Below are 18,461 nucleotides of genomic sequence, written 5' to 3' on the forward strand. Positions count from 1 at the left end.
AATACAGATGACATGCTTTCATCTCCTTTATATCGTCCACGGGGTAGCGAGGAGGCTCCGGTGCAGTAATTTCGACCACCAGAGGCTCCGGTGCAGTAATTTCGATCGTCGGTGCACCAGCCGGTGAGGCCTCCGTGGAAGCCACGCTGCTTCTTCTCCGCTGCTGGCTTCCGAGATCCATTGGATGATCTTCATGCTGCGCCCGAGCTGCATCTCTTTCGGCTACTAGTACACTCACGGTTTTCTTCATCACATCCATTTCCGTTACCAACTTCGCCACAACATCTGCATCCCGATCCATCTTTCTCTTACGGCTTCTGTAACCGTACGGGTCATCGCCTGGGGAACCCTACTTTCCACGAAATGGGCCCCATGCCTCGTACACGTCCTCCGTGTTCAGGATTCCCGAGGGCTTTTGTCAGGGCGTCGTTCTCTCTGTTGAACTTGATCCTCCCCTCTTGAGCATCCCTCATTGCCTCAATAAGCTTTTGGGTGGGTTTAATTATTTTGCCCTGATAAACACACTCCCCTGTCTCCGGGTTCAGCGATCCCCCATGCCCGTACCACCAGCTTTTGGCCCTTGGGTCCCATCCCTCCGTATCTTAAAACTAATTCAATTCAAAATCTTAAAAATACAAATAATATATCAAAAAATTCAGAAAAATAAAACTAATTCAATTCAAAATCTTAAAAATAGAAATAATATATAAAAAAATTCAGAAAAATAAAACTAATTCAATTCAAAATATTAAAAATACAAATTATATATCAAAAAAATCAGAAAAATAAAACTAATTCATTTCAATATGTTAAAAATACAAATAATATATCAAAAAATTAAGAAAAATAAAACTAATTCAATTCAAAATGTTTAAAATACATATAATATATCAAAAAATTCATAAAAATAAAACTAATTCAATTCAAAATCTTAAAAATACAAATAATATATCAAAAAATTCAGAAAAATAAAACTAATTCAATTCAAAATTTTAAAAATACAAATTATCAAAAATTCATAAAAATAAAACTAATTCAATTCAAAAGTTCGTTGGCCCCCTCTTCCCGCCTCTTTTCGCCGACCCCCTCTTCCCTCCTCGTCTTCCCGCCATTTCTTCCCTGTCTTCCCGCCTCTTTCTTCCCGCCAATTGTTTCCCGCCAATTTCTTCCGGCCTCTTTCTTCCCGCCAATTTTTTCCCGCCAATTTCTTCCCGCCACTTTCTCCCCGCCTCTTTCTTCCCGCCTCCTGTCTTCCCGCTCCCATTTTTCCCGCCATTTGTCACTACATATAGGTAGCCCGGCTTGGCCAGCATTATCACATCTCTACAATCTCTCATCACTCTCTCATGGCTTCCACCGCACCCACTCTAACCTACCAGCAGGTGGAGGAGCTTTGCGCCTCGAACTACCCTTGCCCTCCGGGCTACCGCGTCTCGCCGGCTGGAGCCTAAGCGCCGGCGGCGTGCCGGTCCCTCCCGTCCCTCAGGGTACTGCGCGCCGGGCGGCCATCACGAACCACTACTACCTCAACCTCACGCCGGAGCAGCGGATGAATCCCCGCTGGCATCCTGATAACCAGCATACTTGGGACGCCTTCTTCATCAATCGGCGTGAGAGGGCGCTCGTCAGGTATGAGGAGGACGGTCTGCCTCCTGGAAACTTCCACGAGGCCGGCCGTCGGCTATGGTGGTACGGCCGGACTCTGCAGAGCGTCATGGACTACATCACGGCCGGCGATATCCCCCGCCCGCGCTACCCTCAGTTCGAGCCACGAGCGCCGCCCGACGACAGCGACGACAAAGAGCGACGACGACGCCGGCAACTTAGAAGGCGACGACTACCAGTACAACGACGGCGGCTATGAAGACTACGAGTATGCATATTATACGCCTAGGCAGGAGTATGACTAAATCACTCCAAATTTCATGTATGCAGGAGTATGACTTAGTCACTCCAAATTTCCTGTATGCAGGAGTATGACTTAGTCACTCCAAATTTCATGTATCATCAGTGCTATCTCGAGTCAATTGAATCATTCGAAAATGGACACCAAACACATCACGGGTAATATAATTCACATGATTCATTCAACAAAGTTTGGTACAATAAATTATTACACATCATTTCTTCCCTTGTGTCCCTGCTTGCTTACGATTGTGCCGTATCCATGGAGCATCCTCATCATTTAACTTAATGCTTGGGTCGGTGTTCACTTTGAAGGGCGGAATTTCAGCAAACATATTATAATCTTCTGACATGTCTGTCTTGTCCTCCACTCCCACGATGTTTCTTTTCCCTGAAAGAACAATGTGGCGCTTTGGATCATCGCATGATGTACTGATCGTTTTCTTATCTTTCCGTTTCCTCGGTTTGCTACTCATGTCCTTCACATAGAAAACCTGAGCGACATCTTTCGCTAGGACGAATGGTTCGTCAAGGTAACCAAGATTGTTGAATACACCATTGTCATTCCGTATTGCTGGTCCACCTTTACCCCACCTCCTGTTAGCTTGAACCATTTGCACCGGAACAAAGGGACCCTAAAGGAGGGTCCATAGTCAAGTTCCCATATCTCCTCTATGTAACCATAATATGTGACCTTTTGCCCATTCTCGGTTGCTGCATCAAAGCGGACACCACTGTTTTGGTTGGTGCTCTTTTTATCTTGGGCGATCGTGTAAAATGTATTCCCATTTATCTCGTACCCTTGGAAAGTCGTTATAGTCGAAGATGGTGTCTTGGCCAACATGTACAGCTGATCTACAACCTTATTGTCATGCATTAAATGTTTTCTCAACCAACTGCCGAAAGTCTCCATGTGGGCCTTCCTAATCCAGGATTCAGGCTTCCCAGGGTTGTCCGAGCGTAAAATATTCTTGTGTTTCTCAAAGTACGGAGCCACCAAGCTGGAATTGGTCAGAACTATGTGGTGTGCTTCAGTCAGAGAATGGCCGTCCATACATATCGTTGATTTCCTTCCGATCGTGCCTTTTCCACTTAGTCTCCCCTCGTGCCGCGATTGAGGAAGACCAATCGGCTTAAGGTCAGGAACAAAGTCAACACAAAACTCAATTACCTCCTCATTTCCATAGCCCTTGGCGATGCTTCCTTCTGGCCTAGCACGGTTACGAACATATTTCTTTAATACTCCCATGAACCTCTCGAAGGGGAACATATTGTGTAGAAATACAGGACCGAGAATGGAAATCTCATCGACTAGGTGAACCAGGAGGTGCGTCATAATATTGAAGAAGGATGGCGGGAACACCAACTCGAAACTGACAAGACATTGGATCACATCGTTCTGTAACCGTGGTAGAACTTCTGGATTGATTACCTTCGAGAGATTGCATTGAGGAATGCACATAGTTTGACAATGGCTACTCGAACATTTTCCGGCAGGAGCCCCCTCAAAGCAATCGGAAGCAATTGCGTCATAATCACGTGGCAGTCGTGAGACTTCAGGTTTTGGAACTTTTTCTCCGCCATGTTTATTATTCCCTTTATATTGGACGAGAATCCTGACGGGACCTTCATCTTGCTCAGGCATTCAAAAAAGATGACCTTCTCTTCTTTGGTCGTAGCGTAGGCCGGCACGACCTTGAAACCGTTCCGGATGCCGGTCATCAGGGTCTTTCAAACTTTGCTGGTCCTGCCGTGCTTCCTTTGTATCATTTGACTTCCCATACACGCCCAAGAAGCTTAGGATGTTCACGCAAATATTCTTCGTAACGTGCATCACATCGATTGCAGAGCGGACTTCTAGGACTTTCCAATATTCTAGCTCCCAGAATATAGATTTCTTCTTCCACATGGCTACGTGCCCGTCAGCTCCCTTCGGAACTGATTGTCCGCCAGGACCCTTTCCAAAGATGACTTTCAAATCCTTGACCATATCAAATACCTCAGCACCAGTGTGTTCCGCAGGCTTCGGTCGGTGATCTGCCTTACCGTTGTAATGCTTGCCTTTCTTTCTTACTGGATGACCTTTCGGAAGAAATCGACGATGCCCAAGGTACACGTTCTTCTTACAATTTGGCAAATATACACTTTCAGTCTCATGTAAGCAGTGCGTGCATGCATTGTATCCCTTATTTGACAGTCCCGAAAGGTTACTAAGAGCAGGCCAATCGTTGATGGTTACGAAAAGCAACGCTCGTAGGTCAAATTCCTCTTCTTTGTGCTCATCCCACACACGGACACCAGGTCTGCCCCACAGCTGTAAAAGTTCATCAACTAATGGCCTTAGGTACACATCGATGTTGTTGCCGGGTTGCTTTGGACCTTGGATGAGCACTGGCATCATAATGAACTTCCGCTTCATGCACAACCAAGGAGGAAGGTTGTAGATGCATAGAGTCACGGGCCAGGTACTATGGCTGGAGCTCTGCTCGCCAAAAGGATTCATGCCATCCGTACTTAGACCAAATCTTATGTTCCTTGCGTCAGCTGCAAAATCTTTGAACTCTCTGTCGATCTTTCTCCATTGCGTTCCATCTGCGGGGTGTCTCAACTCCCCGTCCGACTTACGGTCCTCTTTGTGCCATCGCAACAACTTGGCATGCTCTTTGTTCCTGAACAGACGTTTCAACCGTGGTATTATAGGAGCATACCACATCACCTTGGCGGGAACCCTCTTCCTGGGTTTCTGGCCCTCAACATCGTCACCAGGGTCATCGCCTCTGATCTTATAACGCAATGCAGTGCATACCGGGCATTCATTCAAATTCTCGTATTCACCGCGGTAGAGGATGCAGTCGTTGATGCATGCATGTATCTTCAGAACCTCTAAACCTAGAGGGCAGACAACCTTCTTTGCTTCGTACGTACTGGCGGGCAACTCGTTATTCTTTGGAAACATATTCTTCAACATTTTCAGCAAGTTTTCAAATGCCGAGTCAGCTACACCTGCCTGTGCCTTCCATTTCAGCAAATCCAGTGTGCAGCCCAGTTTTTTCAGACCATCATCGCATCCGGGGTACAGCGCCTTCCTGTGATCCTCTAACATGCGATCCAAATTCTCCCTCTCTTTTTCAGTTTCGCAGCGTCTCCGTGCATCAGCAATGGTCCGACCAAGATCATCAACGGGATCATCACGTGCCTCTTCTTCACCTTCCCCTTCACCTTCAGCATCCTCCATGAAAGTATCACCGAAATGAGCAAGATAGCTTTCATCGATGAAATCATCCCCTTCTTCATCTTCTTCCATTATAACCCCTCTTTCTCCATGCTTGGTCCAACAATTATAGCTTGGCATGAAACCGTGCAGAAGCAGGTGCATGTGAACATCTCTTGAGGAAGAGTAACCCTTCTGATTCTTACAGTTAACACATGGACAGATAACAAAACCCCCCTGCTTGTTCGCATTAGCCAGTACGAGGAAATCTTTCAAATCCGTACTGAACTCGCCGGAGAGTCGGTTACCGTACATCCAGTGTCGATTCATCTGCATTATTATAATATAAAATATATAATTAACCATCATGCATTTGTTAAACTAACTAGCTACAAACAATATAAATTAAACAATGAACTACACACACATGCATATTTTATCAACGACACATCAAAGGTTCAAGTTGCTAACCGCGATCGAGGAGGAAAAAATAAATGAGAAAGCTCAAGTGTGGCTCCAACACTTCATATCATGTTTGTTTCATGCTCTTGGGGCATTTCATCAAACACCTTATGTGCATAAGAGGAACCAAAAGCAAACCTAACACCCACTTGTGAAGTTTGTGAAGAGAATGGCTCCAAATGGCTAAATGTTGGCTGCTGGATGGGTATATATAGGGGAGGGGCTTTAGTCCCGGTTGGCTTGGCCAACCGCGACTAAAGGCCTTCGGGCACCTTTAGTCGCGGTTGGTCTGGCCAACCGCGACTAAAGCCCCCACGTGCACCGGCTGGCCACCGAGCGTCCTGGGCCCAGGCCTTTGGTCGCGGTTCGCCTCCCGAACCGCGACTAAAGGTCCCATTAGTCGCGGTTCCTACAGCTTCGCGACTTATGGGGCTCACCGGAAGCCTGTTTTTCTACCAGTGTAGGAAACAAAATCCTGCTGATAGCACGCATTCCTAACCAGTTGTAGTATCTCACATAATAATGATACGTACTATATTTGTTTGATCTGAAAATCATATCGCAGGCATATACATATCATTTCGCAGATTTTTCTTCATGTACGTATTGAATGTGCCAATTAATACAATTTTATCAGTTAGTGTAACAGATCTCGCAGTTTATTAGGATCGTATACTCTCTCTATATATACTGATGCGGTTGTTTGAAACATCACCTTCTCAAGTTCATCGAGAGAAAAACTTCCAATGAAGTGGAGCAGCGTGGTTTACGTGATTGCACTTTTGCTCATGGCCTGCCTTGTTGTTGGTGCACAATGTAAGCATATCATATCTGGACTATCTTTTTTTGAACTGTATATCACACTCTTTTTATTCTTGCAGCAAGGCACTATCCCTGAAAAATCTATATCTCCATGTATATGAGTTGGTATATATATGCATGCATATCTGGCGCTGTCACAACTATATAATGTTTGCATATATCTATGTAGGTCGTCTTGAAACCCGAAGGACCTATCAAGGCGGTCATGCCAACGCGACTGCGACGGAATTATCGTTAGATGAGAGCAAGATTCACTTCAAATTTTGTGTGCTTTTGGACTGCAAGACCAAACGTGAAGCAATGACAAAAGGATGCCTGTGTTGCGTCACAAAGCCAGAAATACCGTGTTTTCATTCTGTAGAAGAATGTCAGGCAAATTGCCCACCCATAAAATCAAAATAAGGGATGGTATTACTGAAACATGTAAAATATAGCACGTCGCTATTCGAATAAGATTTTGTGTTGAGTTCGAGTCTAATGTTCCGAGAATAGTTGCATGTACTTCTAGCTAGTGCTTTTTCACCTTATTCCTTTTTAATCATCCATATTTTTTGATGTGCGATCAAAATGGCCAAGAAGACAGCAATTTATTTGATTCCTTGTGTGTTTGAAGAAAGCAGCTCGGCCGATTTGTTTGGCCCCCAACTTAACGACGGTAGCTAGCTCGATTCTATTTTTCTCCGGACTGGCGTGGCGTGCGTGCTTTGGCCTGGCTTGAATTTTGTAGTCGACCAATCCATTCATCCATTTGCTTGCTTCAGTAACGTGCGTGTGAACCAACGGCGATCTTTAGTTTAAGTTAGGGAAAATGCTTCTTTTCCTTCGGAGGTTCCGACTCTGGCAGCCTCCGGCTTCTGTGTTTGGCAGCTCTGCGGGATGGGAACGGGAGAGATTATTTACGGGTCCCACAACTTCTGTTCCCATCTCGTCTTCCTCCTCGGTCCTCCCAAACTTCCCCGCTCAACATCGACGGAGTGCACCGCTACCTCCGTCCCCTGCGACGGCCGGCGTCTACGTAGAGCGCCGCTGCCTCCTCTCCCCGTGAGGACCGGCCTCGACGGAGTGCGCCGCCGCCTCCTTTCCCAGTGATGGCCGTCCTCGATGGAGTGCGCCACCGCCTCCTACCGTGCGACGGCCGCAGGCGACCATCTCGAGCGGCGCCGGCTCCATTCGCCGCGAAGGCCACCGCCTCCGCCCCGCGCGTCGCCGCCTCCATTCCCCACGACGGCCGTCCATGATGGAGCACGTCACTGCTTCCTTCCCCGCGGCGGCCGCCGCCTCCATCCACGCGTTGCTGCCTCCGTCCCCCATGATTGTTGCATGCCTCCATCCCCAACAACGTAGGCCCTGACTTCATCCCTGTAATGGCATCCGCTCCTGCTCCAAGCTGGGTGCCGCCAGCGACTCTGCAGTCGCAAGCATCCACACCTAGTGCTGCAAACGCGGCCACGTCATGCTACCAGCGGTGGGCATAGTTCCTTTCGTCAGCGGGAATAGGTGCTACCATCAAGGATGTCGGTGATGTCGATCGGCAGTGCTACCACGGTTGCGCTACCAATGAAGTTCATCGATGCTACCATCGGCAGTAGGCGATGCTGTAACCGGTGCCGGTGCTGCCAAGGAAGAGTGGTTGTGCTACCATTGTTGAGCGGAGGTGCTGCCAATGAAGGTCTTTGATGCTACCGTGGCGGATGCTGTGACCGACAGCGACGGTGCAGCAAGGCGGATGCTTCGACCAGTAGCGGCGGTGCTACAAGGCGGCGGTGCTGCAAGGCGGAAGCTGCGACCGGCGGCGCGACAGGCGGCGGCGTTGCTGCAAGGCGGATGTTGTGACTGGCGGCGGCGCTGGTACAAGGAGGCACGATAGGAAGCGGTGCTGCGACCGGCGGCGGTGCTTCCATAGGTAGGCGATTATGCTACTATCGGGTGGAGGCGGTGCCGCTATCTTTAGCGGCGATGCTGTAAATATTTACCGATGGTGCTACCACCAGTTAGTGGCGGAGCTGTAAGAAAGTGACGGTCGTTGATGCTCCCGTGGCGGATGCTGCGACCGACAGCGATGGTGCAACAAGACGGATGATGCGACCAGTAGCGGCGGTGCTACAAGGCGGCGGTGTTGCAAGGTAGATGCTGCGACCGGCGGCAGTGCTGCAAGGCGGTGCGACAGGCGGCGGCGGCGGTGCTACAAGGAGGCGTGACAGGCAGTGGCGCTGCGACCGGCGGCGGTATCGGGTGGAGGCGGTGCCGCTATGGTTAGCGGTGATGATGCAAATGTTTACCGATGGTGCTACCACCAGTCAGTGGCGGAGCTGCAAGAAAGTGACGATGCTACTATCCGGAATTGGAATGCTACTGGTGGTGCGCCGGCGAGGAGTTTCACGATGCTACAATTTTTTTGTGATATCTTTTTTTTTTGCTACGAGCATATCCGGCGTGTTTTCTTTTCATTTCTAAACGAACCGTTTTTTGCTTCAATGATGCAAAAGTGGGAGGTTTTTTGTTGCGACGAAACATAGTATGAACAAGTCTGTGGCAACTCTTCTTCTATTTTTGGTCGAACCGTTTTTTGCTTCAATGATGCAAAAGTGGGAGGTTTTTCGGTGCGACGAAACATTGTATGAACAAGTCCGTGGCAACTCTTCTTCTATTTTTGGTCGAACTGTTTTTTGCTTCAATGAAGCAAAAGCGGGAGGTTTTTTGCTGCGATGAAGCATAGTATGAACAAGTCTTTGGAAACGCTTCTGTTTTTGGTCGAACCGTTTTTTGCTTCAATGAAGCAAAAGCGGGAGGTTTTTTGCTGCGACGAAGCAAAATCTGAATTTCAGGTGAAAATGGACACGTGTTACACATGCAAGCAGGAGGCTGAAAAACTCTGAGCCTCCGGAGGATTTCTAGCACTGTCCTTTCACGATGCTACAATTTTTTTTGTGATATCTTTTTTTTTTGCTACGAGCATATCCGGCGTGTTTTCTTTTCATTTCTAAATGAACCGTTTTTTGCTTCAATGATGCAAAAGTGGGAGGTTTTTTGTTGCGACGAAACATAGTATGAACAAGTCTGTGGCAACTCTTCTTCTATTTTTGGTCGAACCGTTTTTTGCTTCAATGATGCAAAAGTGGGAGGTTTTTCGGTGCGACGAAACATTGTATGAACAAGTCCGTGGCAACTCTTCTTCTATTTTTGGTCGAACCGTTTTTTGCTTCAATGAAGCAAAAGCGGGAGGTTTTTTGCTGCGATGAAGCATAGTATGAACAAGTCTTTGGAAATGCTTCTGTTTTTGGTCGAACCGTTTTTTGCTTCAATGAAGCAAAAGCGGGAGGTTTTTTGCTGCGACGAAGCAAAATCTGAATTTCGGGTGAAAATGGACACGTGTTACACATGCAAGCAGGAGGCTGAAAAACTGTGAGCCTCCGGAGGATTTCTAGCACTGTCCTGAAGTTAGTTTGGTTAAGAATAACGCTACACCAACATGGGGGCTAATTACAGGCTGACAAGGCCTGGATCCGACGTCTAAGCTGAACGGACAAAAAAAGAAGCCTGACATACCGTACCGGTAATTTTGCAATGAAAAGCTCAAACTTCCCCGTACGGATTTAGCCTTCGTGTTGAGATCGGAAGCTGCACCCCACCGCCGGACGGGCATACGGAGCTCCCCATCTTCCTCAACCTGTAGTAGATCTTGCCGTTGTGCCCCCAGCCAAGCTGCTCTCGGATGCCGGACGTGCAGCTGATTATGTGAGGAGCGGAAACTGGAACGTAAATAAATTTCTATTGATCTACTTTCAAGATCTATGAATTTGCCTGGTTAAGATCGGGGACTACAGAGCTGCCTCTATGGAGTTGTGAACATCAAGCCACATACGGGCAGCTCACGTACTGTTTTCCTTACGGTCCAGCTAGACCTCGGCTGAGCTACACCTATACGTCGTCCACGAATGCCCGCCCAAGTACCCAGACTCATTCACGGCCGTAGAGGCTGACCATGCCTGTAAGATCCTAACACTACGTCAGGTGCTAGAATTGCCGGCACTTTCTTGCCGGCACTTCTCAAATGTGCCTGCATTTGTAATCTTTGCCGGCATTTTTTGGGTCTGTGCCAGTAATTCTCATCGATTTCTCGGCAAATTTTCAAAAGTGCCGGCAATGCTCAGTATTACCGGCACTTTATCGAGTGCCTCCAGTCGTTTTCGTGGCAAATTTTCAAAAGAGCCGGCAATGCTCAGTATTACCGACACTTTATCGATATGCCTCCAGATGTTTTCGTGGCAAATCTTCAAAAGTGCCGGCAATGCTCAGTATTACCGGCACTTTATCGATATGCCTCCAGATGTTTTCGTGGCAAATCTTCAAAAGTGCCGGCAATGCTCATTACAGGCATACAGGTAACTGCCAGCAATTTCTTTCGCTGGCAAATCTTCAAAAGTGCCGGCAAAAGCATCACAGACATCACAGATATAGCAGTAAAGATGCATCACATGCATCACAGATATAGCAGTAAGATGCATCACAGGCATAGCAGTAAGATGCATCACAGGCATAGCATGTCAGGCATTACATACAAAAGCATGTCAGGCATTACATACAAAAGCATCACAGGCATCTTAAGTAGCATGCCCACTGGTAGGCATCAAAAGTAGTTCAGCAGTTCAGCACTTACTTCAGCAACTTAGACAACTAACAGTCCATACCAACTAAGACAACTAATACTCCATAACTAACTGGATGACTCAGGGAAGTTGAGCACTTACTCTGATGACTCAGATGAATCAGAGTCATCAGAGTCATCAGGTAGACTGTGGATCATCAGAGCAAGCTTACCTTTCATGTCAACGTGGAATTCAAAGATGCAGATGGCTCCTTCTTTGATCTCATAAGTATTCATAGCCTTTGACCAACCAGTTGCTATGATTGCATTCTTGGCCTTCCCCTTTGCCATGTTCATGCATGGTCACTTTAAAGCGTGCATTGCTGTCGGTGTACTCTAGAGAAAGAGTAACATCATTGCCAGGAGCATCGTCAATGAACCTTTTCAGGTACTTGGCAGTGAACTTCTTTCCAATATCCTGTCAACCATACAATGTATACAATCAGTTCCAATCAGCAACAGTAATAGCATTCTTATAGTACTCAACAGTAATGAAGGTTAGGTTTTGTATTTTTACCAGCTTGCATTTATTCTTTATCACTGCTGACTTGGTCATCCTGTAGACATAGTACTCAAATTCCTCTGTTGGAAAGTGGTTGCAGTGCTCATTAAGGAAATCGACTTGACCTTTTGTCAAGTACATGTCATTTCCAAACATGCAGTGCTCATCAAAGTCATGGCTCCCACTTACCAGTGGCCCTAGTTGTAACAAAGAGATATGTCATTGTTAAGTAATGGAAGCCTACATTAGTAAAAATAAATAAATAACCACATTGATGTTAACCAACATTGATGTTAACCCACATTAGACTAGAGATGATGTTAACCAACAGGAAGAAGAAGGAATCAATTGCAATTTCATACCTCTGAAGACCCCAAGGGATTGACAGTCACAGTCAGACTTGTCACACATGGTAGCGTCTGAGCTTGAAGAACCGGAGTACAAGCTTGGATCACTGTCAATTTCAATTGGATTGTCTTTTGTGGATCCCATAGGTTGAAGTTATAATATTAATAGACAACTCAAATTAATATCAAAAAAATATGAAGACAGACAGACAGTAATGCATATTAACTGAAGAAGGTAGAGCAACTAGATGGTTGGGCTTCATTTGCATGTACTATTTTCTAAGGCTAGGAGCTAAACCAACAAGATAGTAGGAGGAACTGATCCAGACATAATTAAACCACTTCAAACAGTTGCATATGTTTTTATACTTATTTGTCCTATGCTACTGCTTATGTATCTGCATATCTCAATACAATTATCACCAGACATTATCACCAGACAATTGGTAAACAGAGACAGTTTCTATTGCCTTGTAACTCATCCAACAAAAGCAAATGCCATGTTAAACAAGTCATTATCACCAAGCACAAAACAAATTTATCTATTGCGTTTCATTTGTCTGAATAGCCAAAAAGACTTGGCAGTTGACAATAGCCAAAAAGACTTGACAGTTCCATCTACCACCAGCACCACTGGATGCACATGCCAGTACATGCAATCAAAGACCACCCAATGAAACCCTAGATAATTAAACCATCAGAAATCCTAGAAATTCTTCATAAGCAAGCATAATGGCTTTCATATGAACTATGATTCCCTATTATGCAAGCAGAGATAGGCAGCCAACAAGATTAAGCCAAGTGTGTGAGCAACCAGTTAGTAGCAAGGCTACTAAGGTAATGGATTTACCAACAACAGATAACCATCACTATCAGTAGGCATCAAAACTTAAGCATCACTGCATATGCAGTTCATCAGTAAAGCAAAACACTTAAGCATCCATCCAGTAATGGATTCAGACTTTATTTATTTCCAAAGTATCCATGGAAACATCAAATCATGCAAAGCAAAACACTTAAGCATCACTGCATATGCAGTTCATCAGTAATCCATTCATCCAGGATGGATTACATAACAAATCCATGCATGAATTATGCCAAGGTATCACTGTAAAGCAACAGGAACACATATTCAGATGCATAAGTAGCATCAGTAGCATGCATCAGTGAAGACAACAGCTAGCAATTCATCCATATAAGCGTAGGATCAAGCCAAGAAGTATAGGATAGCATCAATAAGCCAGTACATGCAATCCAGGATGTAGTAGCATGGTATGCACAAGCCAGTACATGCAATCAATGCAAAATGACAGAAATGCTCCTCATCAACCACTAAGACCAGTATATGCACAGCCCAACAACTCTTGGTCAACCTCTGTATCTAGTTGCTCACATTCTGCCAGCAACTCTTGGTCAAAACCAAGTGATGTTACCTAAATTAATCATCTGTAACTCAATTGTTCATCTTTTTAGAAGATTTACACACATGATTAAACGACAGACCATCCCTGATTTTGGACACCAACAACAGAAGCCTAAACGATTACTGGTTTCATAGGCGGATCTACACGAGGAATGGTTGACAAGATTTTGGGGATGGGGATCAAGGATCAAGATCTTGGAATGGGGATCAAGGATCAAGATTTGGAATGGAGAGTCCAAGATTTGGTTGTACCTTTCCTCGCCGGTGTTGCCTTGGATGTGTTCGTCGGCGTTGCCTCCGACGTGTTCGCCGGCGTGGTCTCCTCCTTCCGGCTCCTCAGCTCCGTCTCCTCCTTCGGAGTGTCCAAGAAAACCCTAGCGGAGTGGGGGAAATGAAACCTAGATCTTGTCCGGGCGGAGAGGAAGAGGCAATATATGCACTTCTTATTTTGCGGAGAGGTCCCTACGTGCTTTCTCACTTACACACTTTCGTCCTCCCACGTTGACGTTTATTTTGCAAAAAAGCCATTCTTGATTTCTCACTTAAACACTTTCGTCCTCCCACCGCGGCGTTGCCTTAAATAACTCTCTCTTCCATTCGTGCTCTCCTTTCGACAGAAAAAACCCTAGCTTTCCCTCTCCTGCCGCCGCCGCCGTTCTTCCTGCCGGTATAAAACCCTAGCTTTTGTGTCCCCTCCTGCCGCCGCCGCCGCCGTTCTTCCTCCTTCGCCACCGCCGTTCTCCCTCGCCGACCGCCATGGATCCTTCTTATCCGCAATGGCCGTTCTCCTCTGGTCTTTCTCTCCGTCGCAAGTATGGAGAGCCATCGCCACCGGTGCAGCCACCAGCATCACGCCGCAAGATCAGCAATCTTGGGCCGCCGTCTCCGTCGCTGCCACCTGTGCAGCCACCGCAAGCTCATCGGCGCAGGAACCCCGGAGCAGGATCTACCGGAGCAGGATCTACCGGAGCAGGTCCCCGTCGCAGGCCCTTCCATGCCCCATCTCCTTCACCATCTCGTTCGCACGGTACTGACATCAATTCTCACTCTCGATTAGGAAGCTCTGTTTATGTCCTTAGTTGGTGAATGTTTGAAACAAGGTACTGACTGTACATTTCATCATCTCCGGCGCAGGCACCACAGGCTCCCCTCTTCAGGACCGTCACCATTCCGCTCTCACCAACTTCCTCAACATTTCCCTCTCTGGAGTCCCTGCCATCGGGACAGATTCACAACATCTCCGTTTTACGATCTGCAACCACCGGACACTCCTTCGCCAGCAGCAGCATTCTCGCCACAGCGGCGACTTCCTCGCCAGCAGGTAATGCACCTTATGAGAGGAAGAGCACAAGTGTGTGCCATTATGTTTAATTCATCGTTTGATAGCTTGCAATGCACCTGTCCGAACATAACTGCACATTCTTTGGATGCCTGCATACAACAATTCATCTTTGTTCAGCCACAGCACATGTGTTTGATTGCCATTTTGGGCACCCTGGCAACAGTTTCTCCTCACCACATTCAAATATACTGTTTGCCATCACAGTGAGAAGAACAAGGAGCCAGACTATGAGACTGAAGAGGATGATTACTACAGTGAAGACGACGATCATTACAGTGAAGACGACGATCATTACAGTGAAGACGATGATTACTGCAGTGCTGACGAGGATGATTGGAACACATGGACCATTCTTCGAGGTTTGTTTCTTAATCAAACTTATGTTTCAAAGATGACAAGTGCTGCATTACCTTACTATTATTTTAACACCACAATATTTTGTCAAATAGGGCCAGGTTTCGGTGGTGATGAATCATTTGACAAGTGCTGCATTTTTGGAAATGAAGTGCAGCTGACTTGCAATCAAAGGAATCAGCTATGTACCATTGTGGAGGAGCTGCCAATGCCAGACATGAAGCATTATGTCTGCACATTGATGAAAAACAATGTAATACTAGGAGAAGGTAAAATGGTAAGTGATACTGCTTTCTTTGCATTATTTTAAATAGCAACTGATGAAGTCACTGTCTTTTGAATGTTGTTGCTTTCCATCTTTTTTATATATTTGCACAAGAATAGCTTCTAAATAGTATCTGTATCTAGTTGCTCACATTCTGCCAGCAACTCTTGGTCAAAACCAAGTGATGTTACCTAAATGGTCATGTTTGATTGTTGTTTTAATTTACTTGCCCTTATCCTTATTGCTCCTGGATGATCTTGCTTTAGTTCCTATGTCTCTGGCTTGATTTACTTGCCCTTATCCTTATTGCTCCTGGATGATCTTGCTTTAGTTCCTATGTCTCTGGCTTGATTTACTTGCCCTTATCCTTATTGCTCCTGGATGATCTTGCTTTAGTTCCTATGTCTCTGGCTTGATTTACTTGCCCTTATCCTTCTTGCTCCTGGATGATCTTGCTTTAGTTCCTATGTCTCTGGCTTGATTGACTTTGGTTGGTTTGGAGGATGATGCATGGTTCCATAACATTGTAAATTCATTGTTTCGGGATTTTTCACAAGAGTACACCAGTGCGTACCTTGTTAAATTTCTCATGTCACAACAGCACATTAAGTATGGCATTTCTGGTGGAGCTCATGATGTCGCTGTAGTTGTCAACTGTAGTACAAGCTCTCTAAGCAAGTACTGCAGGATGAGGTATGATGGTGATCGAAAGGCCAAGATCAGCGTTGGATGGACAAAAACTGTTGAATCATTCAAACTCAAGGAAGGAGAGGTTTGCAACATAACCTTCAAAGATGAGAGGGATATTCCGTGGGCTAGGAGGGATCAGTTTGCCTGGCTAAGGATGGTTATCACAAAACTTGAAGATGGTTCAGTGTAGAAGTCCAGTGTTAGATGGTTCAGTAGTTATAAGTTAAGTGTTATTGGTTCTTGTTGCAATACTGGTCAAGACTATTATAAGTTATGCATGGATCTTATGAATTAAGTCTCATAGTCTTGCTGTAATACTGGTCAAGACTATTATAAGTTATGCATGGATCTTTTGACGTCTGATTATCCTGCCTGTATTGTTCTGCAATGCATGGATCTTTTGAATTTGCCTGCCTGTATTGATGATGATTTTTTTCCTTTTGAACAAAATGACTATCCTGACATCAATGTTCTGAATTAATCTATATTCAGAACAAGGCAGGTAGCCAACATTTGGCAATTTTAAAAATATCCATTCAATGTATTTCTGTTCCATTGGGCCTACACTTGAATTAGTTATTTGCATAATGGGCCTGTGGGCCTTTTTTTGGAAACGACATGAGGGTGTTGCCCTTCCTATCGTGGGAACGTGGGAAAGTGGTAGTTCCGTTTATATAAGAAGGCCAACCGTCCAAGAGAATACACAGAAGCAGTTCCTGGTGAGTTCCTCTATTTTCCACTTCTCCTTTTTCTTCATTGCTTCTTCATTGATCATGACTTTGTACCTCTTCTTTCTTCATTGATGATTCATGCAGCGCCAGAACCCTAGGGAGGATCAGTTTCGACAATTTGTTTTCCTTCTTCTGCGTTGCACTTTCGGTAGGTACACATACTTCCTTGCTTCTGCATCGATTTTCATGTCCAATTCTTCTATGGTCATAATCATGTTCTTATCAGGGATGGATGTGGTTGGTTGTCATTTCTGTCGTCAACCACTGGAAATTTGTGGTCGCCGTTCTAACAGGCGTGCAGTTTCTTTTGAAGTTCAGATGATGCAGGGATTTGAAAATGGAATGGTTAGTATGTGCCTCCCTGCTCTAATAAGTTGCATTTTTCCCTTGCATTAATAATTCTTGATGTGCCTCCCTGCTCTACCAAATTATTTCTTGATGTGCCTTGCAATGCTAATTTATTTCAGATTGTGCCTTGCAAATTCCTCCTTTCACAAGTGTCCTGCAGTTTTTCATTCCTCCCTGCTCTTCTAATTTATTTCAGATTGTGCCTTGCAAATTCAAGGAGCAAGTTAGTAAGCTTGCATGTTCAGAGAACTGAATGGTGGCAAAATGCCCAATGAGGGTTTATGACATGTACCTTGTGAAAGATTGTACCAATACAACTATTTGTGGTCCATACTGGAGGTCCCTTGTCAGGTTATATAATATCCAACTTGGTGATGTACTTTCTTTCACCTACATGGAAGAAGAGAACAGATTCCATGTCAATGTGTACCAAATTGTGAACAGTGTCAAGGAAGAAAAACCTTATGTTGGACAACAAGGTATGATACATTATTCATGTGTTCATGTATTTTTTGCCTGACATGAGGTTATCATTACAGCTTCTAAATAATAATCTGTACTGACTTGTTTCTTTGTTCTGCATCAGTTGTTTATGATGTCATCCCAAGAATCAGAGTGCAACTCCACAAGACAATATTTACAAACATCAGAGCCATCACTGAGGAGCATATGGCTGCCATTACCTTTGGCCTGACCAAAGTTGTGTCGGCTGCACCAAACCAGGAACTTGATGAAAATGAGTTCTATGAGAGTACAAAGGAGTTGCAGTTTTTTGCTCACATTTACAATGAGGAAAATGTGCACTTTGATGCCCTGGTAAGTTGTACATCTAATAAGACATGTGCAGGACACTTGTGGAACTGTAAATACAAGTCTGTACTAACAAGAGTTTTTTTTCTCTCTTTCAGTACCTGAATCCAAAACCATTTAACCATGTCGGCTCCCCTGTCAATGGATTTGCACACTTGTGGAAGAGGGACCTCGAAGAGCCTGTTGTAGCCTTTTACCACATTGAAGGAGATGATCACATTGCATTTACCATTGGGTGGGATCAATTTAGGGAGCGGGCACAAATTGTTGAAGGAACTCTCCTTCTAATGATTGCAACACCAAGGGCTGAAGCAATTGATCTGGACTTTGTGGAGATCATCAACCCATGAAGTATAGGGTCTAGTTGTTAAGTGGTCATGTGTGACTTGCTGTTTAATGTCTGTGATTATTATTTGAATGGATGAAGTGTGTAATGTTTAAAACTCTATGTTTTGTAATCTACTGTGATTTGCTTCATAGTATTAAATGTGTTTTGGATTTGCTAAGATTCAATCATAAGACTACTGTAATCAACTGTGATTACTACTGTATATGTGAAAGCAAGAATTCCTAAGGCACTTGTGTTTTTATCACATTTGCTTGG

At 45.1% G+C, this 18,461-nt stretch overlaps 1 protein-coding gene and 1 long non-coding RNA gene across 2 annotated transcripts; one reads left to right on the forward strand and one right to left on the reverse strand.

The window, feature by feature from the left end:
• The first annotated feature begins 6,307 nt into the window (after window positions 1-6,307).
• Window positions 6,308-6,878, forward strand: LOC127327421 (uncharacterized). Its single transcript, XR_007868542.2, has 2 exons — window positions 6,308-6,394; window positions 6,570-6,878. It is a non-coding gene; the product is annotated as an uncharacterized lncRNA (long non-coding RNA).
• Window positions 6,879-9,973: 3,095 nt separating this feature from the next.
• Window positions 9,974-12,033, reverse strand: LOC127339860 (uncharacterized). Its single transcript, XM_051365667.1, has 5 exons — window positions 11,910-12,033; window positions 11,563-11,744; window positions 11,297-11,463; window positions 11,149-11,193; window positions 9,974-10,127 (listed from the first exon to the last, which is right to left on the reverse strand). Exons 1-5 carry the CDS (start codon window positions 11,956-11,958, stop codon window positions 9,974-9,976), a joined length of 597 nt encoding a protein of 198 aa, XP_051221627.1. The 5' UTR covers window positions 11,959-12,033.
• Window positions 12,034-18,461: the final 6,428 nt, after the last annotated feature.

Source organism: Lolium perenne, chromosome 1 (genome assembly GCF_019359855.2).
Source record: "Lolium perenne isolate Kyuss_39 chromosome 1, Kyuss_2.0, whole genome shotgun sequence".
NCBI classification, from domain to species: domain Eukaryota; kingdom Viridiplantae; phylum Streptophyta; class Magnoliopsida; order Poales; family Poaceae; genus Lolium; species Lolium perenne.

What these genes read in the sequence shown, in the direction of transcription:
- LOC127339860 (XM_051365667.1), bottom strand. Translation starts at nt 11,958, where the DNA reads ATGTGTGACAAGTCTGACTGTGACTGTCAATCCCTTGGGGTCTTCAGA. An exon ending in ATCCCTTGGGGTCTTCAGAG is followed by an intron (nt 11,745 to 11,909) that starts GTATGAAATTGC and finishes TGTTACAACTAG; the next exon opens with GGCCACTGGTAAGTGGGAGC. An exon ending in GAATGCAATCATAGCAACTG is followed by an intron (nt 11,194 to 11,296) that starts GTTGGTCAAAGG and finishes GATGATCCACAG; the next exon opens with TCTACCTGATGACTCTGATG.